General features: G+C 40.9%; 1 protein-coding gene across 1 annotated transcript in view; it reads right to left on the bottom strand.

Moving 5' to 3' along the window:
* Positions 1 to 12831, bottom strand: part of disp3 (dispatched RND transporter family member 3) — a 186959-nt gene that overhangs the window by 120822 nt on the left and 53306 nt on the right. The window contains exon 3 of the mRNA XM_048615185.1: positions 10332 to 10468. Coding sequence (XP_048471142.1) covers positions 10332 to 10468 — 137 coding nt within the window. The remainder of the gene's footprint in view (positions 1 to 10331; positions 10469 to 12831) is intronic.

The raw sequence follows: 12831 nt of genomic DNA, 5'->3' as shown, positions 1-12831 counted from the left end.
CACAGGAGCAAAGAATTGTTGCCTATTAAACAATGGGAAATATGTTTAAACTGTATTGAAGCGTACATTTATCTATATCTCTCAACTTCACCTTTGTAATTTTAGTCTGTGACTGAAATTCCAGGCTTCGAGGACAAACCACACATTCCACTTAAAAACTGATTTTTCTAACGCAACATGACTGGCTTACTGAGTTTGCGGCATGCTCTGTGGCACTAAGCCACACAAGCCAGAATGTCATTGATCAGTGCTGAGTTAACTGATCTCAATTAAGGTAGCAGCCGGCGCATGAATAACAAATGAGTTAGAGAGTCGGATGAAGGAGAAAAGCTTGAAAATACAAGGAAGATTCAGGCTAGATATAGGAAAAGAAAGGAAAAAGACAACTAAAGGCACATTAGGGACCAGAATAAATTGGCAGCAAACATATATACAAACTGAATAAGATCATAAAATGTAGGAGTCAATGAGTCTGCTTTGTCATTCAATGGTTAATCTGATAATCCTCAATTCCACTTTCCTGCTTTATCCACATAATATTCGATTCCCTTACTGATTAAAAAATTGTCCATCCAAGCTTTGAATAAACCTCATGACTCAAACGCCTTGTCAAGCCTCAGCAGTAAAGAATTCCACAGACTGACTATCTTCTGAGACGGAAATATTCTTCGTCATCTCTGTCTTAAATGGTAGAGCTGTAGTCTGAGATTATATCCTCTGGTTCTAGACGCTCCCAAAAGGGGAAGCAACCTCTCTGCATCTATCCTATCAAGCACCCCAAAAATCTTAGATGTTTCATTAATGTCTCCTGTTAATCTTCTAAACTGCAATAAGTATAAGCTCAACCTACTCCATCTCATCATAAGAAAATCTCTCTATACCTAGATTCAGCCTAGTGAATATTCTCTTTATGCCACCAATGCTAGTATATCTGAGAAAGAGGAGCCAAAACTATTCACAGTATTCCATGTGTGGTTTTGACTAGAGCCTTGCCCAGCAAGACCTCCCTGTTTTTGTACTCCATTCCCTTTGAAATAAAGGTCAACAGTCTATTTGTCCTCCCTATTACCTACTGAACTTGGACTTTAACTTGTTATGCACAAGGACCTCGAATCCTTCTGTGCTGCAGCTGTCTTAAACCATTTAAATAATTGGTTCTTCTAATCTTTCTGTCAAGTGGATAACCTCATATTTTCCCACATTTCATTCCATCTGGCAAGTTTTTATGCACTCATGTAACCCACCGATGTTGATCCTCAGATTCTTTGTTTCATTCTCAGTACTTGCACTCCCACCTAATTTTGTGTCATCTGCAAACTTAGCCATAGTATATTTACTTCTGTCATTCAAATCATTTATATATATTGCTTGTAATTATGGCACTGATCCATGTGGCACTTGACTAGTTACATGTTGCCATCCTGAAAATGGCCCCTTTACCCTAATTCTCCATTTTCTATTAGTTAGCCAAGCCTCTGTCCATGCTAATAAAACTTTCCTTACAAAAACTTACCTCATGAGTCAGCAGCCTTCTTGATTCGAGTGGCAGGAGTGGTGAGAGGGCGAGTCAGGAAGTGAACTATTATATTTGGGCATCTTCTAAAGTTGAAACACTGCACGTGTAGCGTCTCCCACCCATCCTCCTCCTCTACCCAAAATAAGACTGTGTGGAGGGACGGTATGGTAAGATTATTTTTTCTTTATTCTTCTGGCAATCTAGAGTAGAGGGAATTTTTATTCCTATTTTTGCTTTTTTTTAAGGCAGGAAGCTGTCGGAGGGAGGAAAGTGTCAACAAATTTAATTAACTCATTATAATAAATTATATAAATTAATAAAGTAATTAACTGAGTAGGAATGGCTGGACAGGTGATGTGTTGTAGCTGTATGATGTGGGAGCTGGCTGATCCCATTGCGCACTGCAGTGACCACATCTGCAACAAGTGTTGGTTGCTCGAGGAACTTCGGCTCAGAGTTGATGAGCTGGAAGCGGAACTTCAAACACTGTGGCACATCCGGGAGGGGAAGAAGTACCTGGACGCTTTGTTTCAGGAGGCAGTCACGCCTGGTAGATTAAGTAACTTAAACTTGGTCAATGGCCAGGGACAGCAGGGTGTGACTGTAAGCAAGGCAGGTAGAGGGATCCTGCAGTCAGGAACAGAGAACCCTCAGCTCTTGATCTTGTTCAACAAGTATGAGGTACTTGCTCCCTGTGTGGATGAGGAAAAGGGCTGCAAGGAGGATGAGCCAACTGACCACTGCACCGTGGTATGGGAGGCCATTCAAGAGGGGGGAGCACAAAGACAGGTGGTAGTTGTAGGGGATTCTATAATTAGGGGGACAGATAGTATCCTTTGTAAGCAGGATCGAGAGTCCCGCATGGTGTGTTGCCTGCCTGGTGCCAGGGTAAGGGATATCTCTGACCAGATTGAAACGATATTGGAGTGGGAGGGGGAGGATCCAGTTGTCATGGTCCATGCTGGAACAAACAACATAGGCAAGACTAGGAAAGAGGACCTGTTCAGAGATTATCAAAAGGTAGGAACCAAATTAAAGAACAGGTCCTCAAGGGTTATAATCTCCAGATTACTGCCCGAGCCATGTGTTAATTGGCATAGGGACATGAGAATAAGGGAAGTAAACATGTGGCTGCAAGTGTGGTGTGGGAAAGAGGGGTTCCTCTTCATGGGGCATTGGCGTTAGTATTGCAACAGGAGGGATCTGTACCGTTGGAACAGTCTCCACCTGTTCTAGTGAAAAGGGTAAATAGGTTGGTCAGCAGGACTTTAAACTAGAAAGTGGGGGGGAAAGGAATGGTGAAACTTGACCCAGTGGGAAACCAAGCAGCAGGTTAACATCTGTAGTGGTGGATTCAACTATGTGGAAAAATATGAAAGAAATGCCAGGGAAGGAGAATTCAAGACAGGTTATTAAAGTCTCTAGCACAGACACAAATAGGACAGAGTGTTTGGAAAGGGCTAGCAATCAAACACTGGAAAAATGAATGAAAACGAGAAGAGGGAGAGTTAATACAGGATTGAAGGTGTTATACCTGAATACACACAGTATAAGGAATAAGGTAAATGAGCTTGTGGCGCAGATCGAAACTGGCAGGTATGACGTGGTAGGCATCACGGAGACGTGGCTGCAAGGGGATCAGGATTGGGAACTGAATATCCCAGGATATACATCCTATCGAAAAGATAGGCAGGTGGGCCGAGGGGGTGGTGTTGCCTTACTAGTGAGAAATGAAATTAAATCAATAGGAAGAAACGAAGTAGGGTAAGATGGTGTAGAATCTGTGTGGGTAGAATTGAGGATCCGCAAAGGTAAAAAAAACCATTGTTGGGGTTGTGTACAGGCCTCCAAACTGTAGTCAGGAGCTGGGATGCAAGATACACCAGGAGATAGAAAAGGTGTGTAAGAAAGGCAAAGTCACAGTGATCATGGGGGATTTCAATATGCAGGTGGACTGGGAAAATCATGTTGGTTGTGGATTGCAAGGAAAGGAGTTTGTGGAATGTCTATGAGATGGCTTTTTGGAACAACTCATGGTGGAGCCCACAAGGGAACAGGCAATACTGGATTTAGTGTTGTGCAATGAGGCAGAGTTGATAAGGGAGCTTAAGGTAAAGGAACCCCTAGGAGGCAGTGATCATAAGATGATTGAATTTACTCTGCAATTTGAGAGGGAGAAGATAGAATCAGAGGTAACGGTATTACAGCTGAATAAAGGCGACTACAGAGGTATGAGGGAGGAGCTGGGCAGATTGACTAGAAGAGGAGCCTAGCAGGAAAGACAATGGAACAGCAATGGCAGGAATTTCTGGGAGTAATTCAGGAGATGCAGCAAAAATTCATCCCTAGGAAAAAGAAGCATGGTACAGGGAGGACGAGGCAACCATGGCTGACTAAGGAAGTCAGGGATAGCATAAAAGCAAAAGAGAAAGCATATAATGTGGCGAAGGGCAGTGGGAAGCTTACAAAGACCAACAGAGGGCAACAAAAAAAGAAATAAGGAGGGAGAAGATTAAATATGAGGGCAAGCTAGCCAGTAATATAAATGAAGACTGTAAGAGTTTCTTTAGATATATAAAGGGCAAAAGAGAGGCAAAAAAGTGGACATAGGACCACTGGAAAATGACAGTGGAGAGATAGTAGTGGGGAACGAGGAAATGGCTGAGGAACTGAATAATTACTTCACGTCAGTCTTCACGGTGTAAGACACGAGTAATATCCCAAAAATTCAAGAGAGTCAGGGGGCCGAGCTGAGTATGGTGGTCATCACCATGAAAAAGGTGCTCATAAAACTGATTGGCCTCAAGGTGGATAAATCACCTGGACCAGATGGACTACACCCCAGAGTCATGAGGAGATAGCTGAAGAGATAGTGGAAGTGTTAGTGGTGATCTTTCAAGGATCACTAGAGTCAGGGAGGATCCCAGAGGACTGGAAAGTTGCTAACGTGACACCACTGTTTTAAAAGGGCGTAAGGCAAAAGATGGAAAATTACAGGCCGATTAGCCCAACCTCGGTCGTGGGTAAGATTTTAGAGTCCATTGTAAATGATGAGATTTCTGAATATTTGGAAGTGTATAGTAAAATAAGGCAAAGTCAGCATGGTTTCATCAAGGGGAGGTCATGCCTGACAAATCTGCTAGAATTCTTTGAGGAAGTAACTAGCTGGGTAGACCAAGGGGAGCCAAAACTCAGAAGTCTGAAGTGCAAAGAGACTTGGGAGTTCTAGTCCAGGATTCTCTCAAGGTAAACTTGCAGGTTGAGTCAGCAGTCAGAAAGGCAAATGCAATGTTGGCATTTATTTTGAGAGGACTTGAATATAAAGGCAGGGATGTACTACTGAGGCTTTATAAGGCTCTGGTCAGGCCACATTTGGAGTATTGTGTGCAGTTTTGGGCCCCATATCTCAGAAACGATGTACTGGCCCTGGAGCAGGTTCAGAGGAGGTTCACGAGAATGGTCCCAGGAATGGAAAGCTTAACAAATGAGGAACGTTTGAGGACTCTGGGACCAGACTCATTGGAGTTTAGAAGGATGAGGGGGGATCTAATTGAAACTTACAGAATATTGAATGGCCTGGACAGAGTGGATGTTGGGAAGATGCTTCCATTGGTAGGAGAAACTAGAACCCGAGGGCACAGCCTTAGAGTAAAAAGAAGACCTTTTGGAATGGAGATAAGGAGAAACTTCTTCAGCCAGAGAGTGGTGAATCTATGGAATTCACTGCCACAGAAGGCTGTGGAGGCCAGGTCATTGAGTACATTTAAGACTGAGATAGATAGGTTCTTGATTATCAAGGGAATCGTGGGTTATGGGGAGAAAGCGGGAGAATGGGGTTGAGGAACTTATCAGCCATGATTGAATGGCGGAGCAGACTCTATATATACATAATATATAGACAAATACTTCCTCTATAAATATGCCAAAAATAAACGCAACAAACAGATGCTGGAGAAACTTAGCAGATGTGGCTGCATCTGTGGGCAGACAGAATTAACTTTTTAAGTCCAATATGACTCTTCTTAGTCATATTGGACTTGAAATATTCACACTGCTTCACAGATTTTCTGTGTTTGGTTCAGATTTTCAGTATCCACAGAATTTTGCTTTGTTTGTGTTCTTGATCTCGGTTCAGAAATTATTTGTACAGGCATACATGTGGGATACCAGATGAGGAGTAGTTTTGTTCAGTTGTAGGACAACTAGGGATTTTCAGTGTTAAACAATAGTGTAACCACCAATGCTTCTTCCTACTCTTTTAATTAAGAACTTTATGAAACTGGTTAGAAAGGCCCTGGTAGATCACTGTAACAAATATATGAATTAAACGGTTAATGGAAACTTACAAAACAGTAATGGAAACTAATCAAAATTAAAATATCATTGCTGGAATGTATGATGCGAGGTCCACCTCGCACTTCTCATCACTACTTTTTAAATATACACTGAACAATTTTGGCAGTCTCTGGTGGGGCACTGTCACAAAAACAAATCAAAGGGTCAAAGGAAACTTACCAAATTTCACCAGCAGTGGTGATGATGCACCTTGGCCCCTCCTTTCTAGCTTTGACCTTTTACCATTACTACTTCTTATGGTTCTACTTTCTATTACGCTCTTCTGCATATATTCCTGTCTTACTTTACCATTTCTCTCTCCTTTCAATTTTTAACCTTGTGCGCAATTGAACCCTCTCCCTTGCTAATTAGTTTACAACCCTAGTTGTATGATTCACTAGGACACTGGTCCCAGCATTTCTCAAATGGTGCTTATCCCAGTGAACAGCTCATTCTTTCTCCAGTACTGATTCCAATTGTCCCATGAACTGGAACCCATTTCTCCCACACCAAGCTTTAACAATGCATTTATCTCTTATTTACCCTCTGCCAATTTTCACATGGCTCAGGTAGTAACCTTGAGATGGTTACCTTTGTGGTTCTACTTTTCAATATCCCCAAGCTGCCCATAATCCCTCAGCAGAACCTCTTTCCTAGTCCTACTTATGCCACTGGCGTCTATGTGGATCATGACAGTTGGATTCTTCCCCTTCCACTCCAAGTTCCTCACTAGCCCAAAATAAATGTCCTGAACCTTGGCAACATATAGCCTTTGGGACTCTGTCTATGCTGCAGAAAATGGTATCTATTTCTCTAATTATGATATTGTCTATTACTACGCCATTTTCTCTTTGCTCCCCCCCCCACCCCCACCGATTTAATGGTACTCTGAACCATGGTGTGATCAGTTTGCTTATCCTCCCTGCAGTGTGTGATCTCATCCACACCAGTACCAAGAATCTCATACCTATTGGATAAGAGCACTGGCTGTAAGTCCCCCAACACTAAATTTGGCTCCCCAAAACTGCCTTACTCACTGTCACACCCTCTCGTCCATGGTCAGTGACAAAATTTGATATAATTCATCTAAGTGTGTGAGTGCCTCTTGAAACACAGTGTCGAAGTGCCCCTCCTCTCCTTGATCTGTCACAGAGTAACCAGTTTGGACTCTAGCTCAACTTAGAGATGAAATTTCTCAAGCAGAAAACATTCACCACAGGTGTCCACCAGCTCCCACAGACTACAGGTACAACACAACACTTGTTTGGGCCATTGTCATTCAATCAATTAATTAATTTGGATCTTAAATAATTTGGAAGTGAAATTTCTCAACTGTACTATTCTGATGTAATAACATCTCCTGATTTAAATCACTTGGCCAAACAGAAGAGACATAACAAAAGCATACATTAATCATCTATCTGTTTTCTGTGATATCACACTTCACCCTGAGAGGTAGAAACAGTTCAGGGTTCTCTGTAACAAGTTTTATCACAATTGCTGCCCTTCTCATGCATAACTGCTCCTAATTGGGCACTTATCCGACAGTCTTTAGGCATTCTAGTTTCTGTGAAGGAAATTAGCCCCCATAAATCCTGATGCGGGTGAAAATCCCATTCCCAAGATCTGCCAGCCCAGCAGAGGACAACAGCTGTCCAGTACTGTCAAAGCCATGGTGGCTACCACCAGTTCTTCAGTATGGCATATACCAGGCATTGACATAGGAGCTCCAGGAAACAGCTTGTGGATTGGAGTTGCTGGGTTAGACGGGTAGGGAGGAGTGAAGGAGTCAGCCTGTAGGGCAGATAGATTCTTCTCCTGGGATCCTTTCTTCCAGTCAGTATGTGCCCAAATCTGGCTAAGTGTCTGGTAAAGAGCGGTCCCACCTAACAAGCTCAGTGGTGGGATGAGGCTCTTAAGGGGCCACTTAAGGGCCTCAACTAGCCTTTCAGAGGAAATCATCTTGGAAGGGGAGGTAGTAGTGAGCACAAGGCATTTAATTCTACCCAGAATGGAGCTGGAGGAACACAGCAGGCCAGGCAGCATCAGAGGATCAGGAAGGTTGACATTTTGGGTCGGGACCCTTCTTCAGAAGGGTCTTCCTGAAGAAGGGTCACGACCCGAAATGTCAACTTTCCTGCTCCTCTGATACCGCTTGGCCGGCTGTGTTCCTCCAGCTCCATATTGTGTTGTCTCTGACTCCAGCATCTGCAGTTCTTGTCTCTGATTAAATTCTACCCGCGTTTCAACATGAGACCACAAAACAAAGGGCAATAAATATAAGATAGTGTAGTGATTGGAGCCAGGTTGACCTCATTGACTATGAGGTCATTGATTGGGGTTGTTAACCTGGGTTAATCAGGAAAGCTCTGGCTGACTAATATAACCAGGAGATGAGAATCTCTCAGTTCTGGCTGCAGCCAATGTACAGTGCACAAGTAAATAAAGGGTGATTTGGTGACGGGTACCGGCCTCTGTGCAGTTATTTCAGATAGTCACTCATAAATCCAACAGGGAATTCAGGAAAAACTTCTTAAGACAGGGAGTGTGGATACAATTTACCACTGCCAGGAGATAACTGGCAAGATGCTCTTATTGAGAAGTTACATAAACTCATGAGGAAGAAAAGAATAGAAAGATTTACTTATGGTGCTAGATGGATATGACAAGTTGAATGGTCTTCTTTAATGGTGTAACTATTCCATGATTCTATGAAGAAGGATGGGAGGAAACACATATACAGGATAAACACCAGTATTCATTTGTTGAGCTGAACGACCTATTTATGTGATTTTAACACTATGTATTACTTTCCATAGCTAAACAGGTCCAAAATAAGCCAAGGTCCTTGTTCAGCCAATTTCCATCTCTGTAGCCTTAGTACAAACCCCTTATGAACCCTGTGGAGAGACACAAGCAATGCTGCATATAACCAAGGAGTGTTCGTTACAGGCTAAATGTGGACTAATTACATTACCAAGCACTGTTCCTTACAGACTAACTGTAGATTAACCATCTTAAACTCAGAAGTGAGAAGGCTATTGCTTGACAATGGGGATTTGCAACTGCTGAATAACAAATAAATAACACCACAGAACAAATCTATGATTACGTACTTGTCATACATTTTTTCCTATAATGATCTTCCTCAGTACAGGGCTAGAAATTTGTTTACCTTGCTGGCCGTGAAAATGAGAAGATTCCCTATTAAAAGCAGAAGACTTTCAGTTTTGTCTGGTGTGGGGTGTATGGGTTCATCTTATACATACAGGATTTGGCAAGGGGGAGTTTATGTGGAAACATGTGAACAGGAATAGGTCATTTAACCCATGAGCTTGTATGCCATTCAATGAGATCACGAATGACCTGCAATTAACTCCATATACAAAAGGTTAACAAAAACAATCCATTTCAGAGGTAATATTTACAACTAATCCAGCATTAATTGTCATTTACGTAAATCAGTGCCAAAAATATTGTACTCTTTTTAGGAGCAATATTTCCCAATTTTACTCCTGAAAGGAATGGCTGTCATTTTCACTTCATAGCTCCTAATCCGACAACTTAACCAGTGGAAATAGTTTTCTTCTATCAACCCTATCTGTTTCCTTTACTATCTTTACAACTATCAAATACCTCACCTTCTAACTTGCACAGAATATAACCTTAGTTTGTGTAATTTTCATTGTAATTTAAACCGTCATATTCAGGTAGTATTTTGTTAAATCTATTCACATAAAGGCCAACATATACTTCCTCAAGTTTGGTGCTCAGAACTGCTCACACTATGTTTGAGTCAAGTCACCTGCTGCCCTACTTGGTCAGTGAGTAATTTATGGTACTGGGATACAAACAAATGGAAGAGATTTTGGCAGATGAAGGGGAGATAAGCAAATTCTTTAAATATGATTGTTGAAATGGTCAAAATGGCCAAATGTGAGCAAGCTGCAAAATAAACAGCTAGACCTGAAGTATTTTCCATTCCACACAAGATTATCAACAACAAATACTTGCATTAAATAAAATGTGTAAGATTATAAAAACGTTCCAATGCATTTCTCTGGAGCGTAATCAAACTATATCTGATACTAAGCTACGTGAAGAAATATTTGGACAGGTCACCTAAGCCTTATTGAAGATTTGAATTTTAAGAAGCAACTCCATGAAAGCAAGATGGGGTGGGTGGAATGAACCATACAAGGAGAGAATTCCAGAACTTAGAGCCTAAGTGGCTGAATGCATAAATGCGTAAGAGGATAAATGTGGAGGACCATTGAGAGCTTGTAGATTAGTAAGGCTGGTGCATCCCTGTACTTCTTGTTTTAGAAGAGGGCAAAATTAGAACTGAAACAATTCTGTGCTCCAGCACCTCCCAGTGACCCTTTGCAAAGCAGTGCTGGTAAAGATAAAGAAAAGGGAATAAAATTAATTTACTTCACAGGAAAAATAATTAATGGTTAAAATGAATAGGCTTGCTGACCTGAAAATGAGGTGAGAACATACACCAAAACTGCTATGCATCCACTGCTGATAAAAGCCAGCATCATATCGTTCTTAAATGTTTGTCGTACTTCATAGTCAAATAGGTCTGTTCCACCATACAGGACTTGCACTTTCCTGCAAAAGTAACGAAAAAATCAATCCCTTAATCAATTCAAATAAACCATGGTATATTCTCACATTGTTAAATCCTAGATGCAACAGAAGACAACTTAAAGTATCTAATTTAGTGTCACACCTATCTATTCGTGAATAGTTAATCATAATAATTTACAATTACAATTAGATAAATACTTAAAGAGGAAAAATAGAGACAAAAACTGGCTGTCAGGCCCACCCAGTTAAAGCCAATGTTTATGCTTCGTTAAAGCCTTTTCTCATCTAACACTTATATGCAGAATCCTCTATTCTTTTCTCCCTGATATGGTTATCCAGCTTCCTTTTAAATGCAACTGTAGCATGTGCCTAAACCACTCCTCTGTTATAAAGCTTTACATTTTCATTACTCACAGAGTTCATTGTTTCATGTCTAGGTGACTGTGTTATATTGATAGTCCTTAGTCTTACTCTTCCAAACAAGTGGAAACACTGTGTGTCTGTTCCAGCAAACATTTTTGTAATTTTGAAGACCTCCATCATGTCATACTTCAGCCTTTTATTTTCAATAGAAAAGAAACTGCCTGTTTATGATAAATTTCGCCCAGATTTAACTGTGTAGTTGTGCTATTATCTTTATAATTTTTTTGCAACCTCTCCAATACCTCTTCTTCAGAACAGAAGCTTTTCTTTTAATTCTAAAGTCTAAACTGCTAATATAAATTGTGAATAACAGGCGTCCTTGAACTGATCCTCATAAGACTCCACACCCCACCATTTGCCACGATAGTGATTCTGTCTTGCAGCTAGCCTGCTATCCACTCTAGTACTAGTCATCTAGCTCAATGTGCTCTAGGATAACAAGGTGTAGAGCTGGATGAACACAGCAGGCCAAGCAGCATCAGGAAGGCTGACGTTTCGGGCCTCGACCCTTCTTCAGAAATGTGCTCTAACCTTGTTTGTTAGCTCATATGAAAGTTTATCAAACCTATTTATCCCTGTCTTAAATACATTCAATGATTTGGGCTCCACAGCCTCCGTGGCAATGAGTCCCACAGATTTATCACCCTCTGGCTGAAGAAATTCCTCCTCAACTCAATTCTAAAGGCTTGTCCCTTCACTCTGAGGCTGTACCCTCAGGTCCTAGTCTCTTCTACTAATGGAAACATCTTCTTCATGTCCACTCTATCTAGGCCTCTCTGTATTCTGTAAGGTTCAATGAGATACCCCCCAATCTTCCATACTACATCAAGTACAGGACCAGTATCCTCAAACACTCCTTGACAAACCCTTCATCCCTGAGATCATGTTTGTAAACCCCCTTTGGACCCTCTCTAATGCCAGCACATCCTTCCTTAGATTTGGGAAACTGCTCACATTATTCCAAATACATTTTTTATTTATGGATAATTATATATTAATGTAGAATATTTAATATTTTTATTTATGTTCCTTGACAACCTAATTTTATTTGCCTAATTAATCTTTTTTGACTTCTTTTCTCATTCATTTCTATACTCCCTTGTAATATCCATGTAGCTAGACATTTTCTTACATTTAAATTTTCCCTTCATGTCTTCATTCATAGCTTCTCCTTTATTATGGTATGACAGGTGAGAAGGAATGAACCAGTTACCCGCTCTTTAGTTATACATTTATTAAATTCAGATGAAGTATTGCATGTAGTTCTGGGCACCACATTATAGGAAAAATGTGAACGCATTGCAAAAAGTGCAGAACAGTTTACAGGAATGGTTGAAGGGATGAAAAATTTCACTTATAAGGATAGAATAAAGAAGTTAGGACTGCTGTCCTTGGGGAGAAGGGTAAGAGGAGATCTTATTGAGGTTTTCAAACTCATGAAGGAGCTGGATACAGTAGATAGGGAGAAACATTTCACACTTGTAAAAGGAACAAGAACCAGAGGACATAGCTTTAATTTGTAAAAGAAGCAAATGCGAAGTGAGAAAAAACATTTTCACACAACAAACAGTGAGGGTTTGAAATGCATTGCCTGGGAATTCGGTGGAAAATTGAGGGACTTGAGAGGATTGGATGATTTTTGGATTGAAATAATGTGTAAGGATATGAGGAAAAGAAGGAACTTGACACTGAATAAAGATACTCATTTGAAGGACGGTGCAAACATGACGGGCCAAATGGTCGTCTTCTGTGTCGTAACATAGCCATGATTCTGTGATTTTTTTCACTTACTTGGTCACAACAAAGGTTTAACTTTTCTTTAGCACAAGGCTATAACTCTTTCCAATTAAAATGTGAGAATATCTGCTGACATCTGAAAATGATTTCAGTACACATGTCCAAAATGTGTATGTGCACTACCCCTGCCAGTACTATTAGCAACATCATTCCAATCAGTTTGC

The sequence above is a fragment of the Rhincodon typus genome, chromosome 31 (assembly GCF_021869965.1).
Source record: "Rhincodon typus isolate 14 chromosome 31, sRhiTyp1.1, whole genome shotgun sequence".
In the NCBI taxonomy this organism is placed as follows: domain Eukaryota; kingdom Metazoa; phylum Chordata; class Chondrichthyes; order Orectolobiformes; family Rhincodontidae; genus Rhincodon; species Rhincodon typus.
The sequence above is the reverse complement of the archived record's forward strand: the minus strand, read 5'-3'. Positions and strand labels throughout refer to the sequence as shown.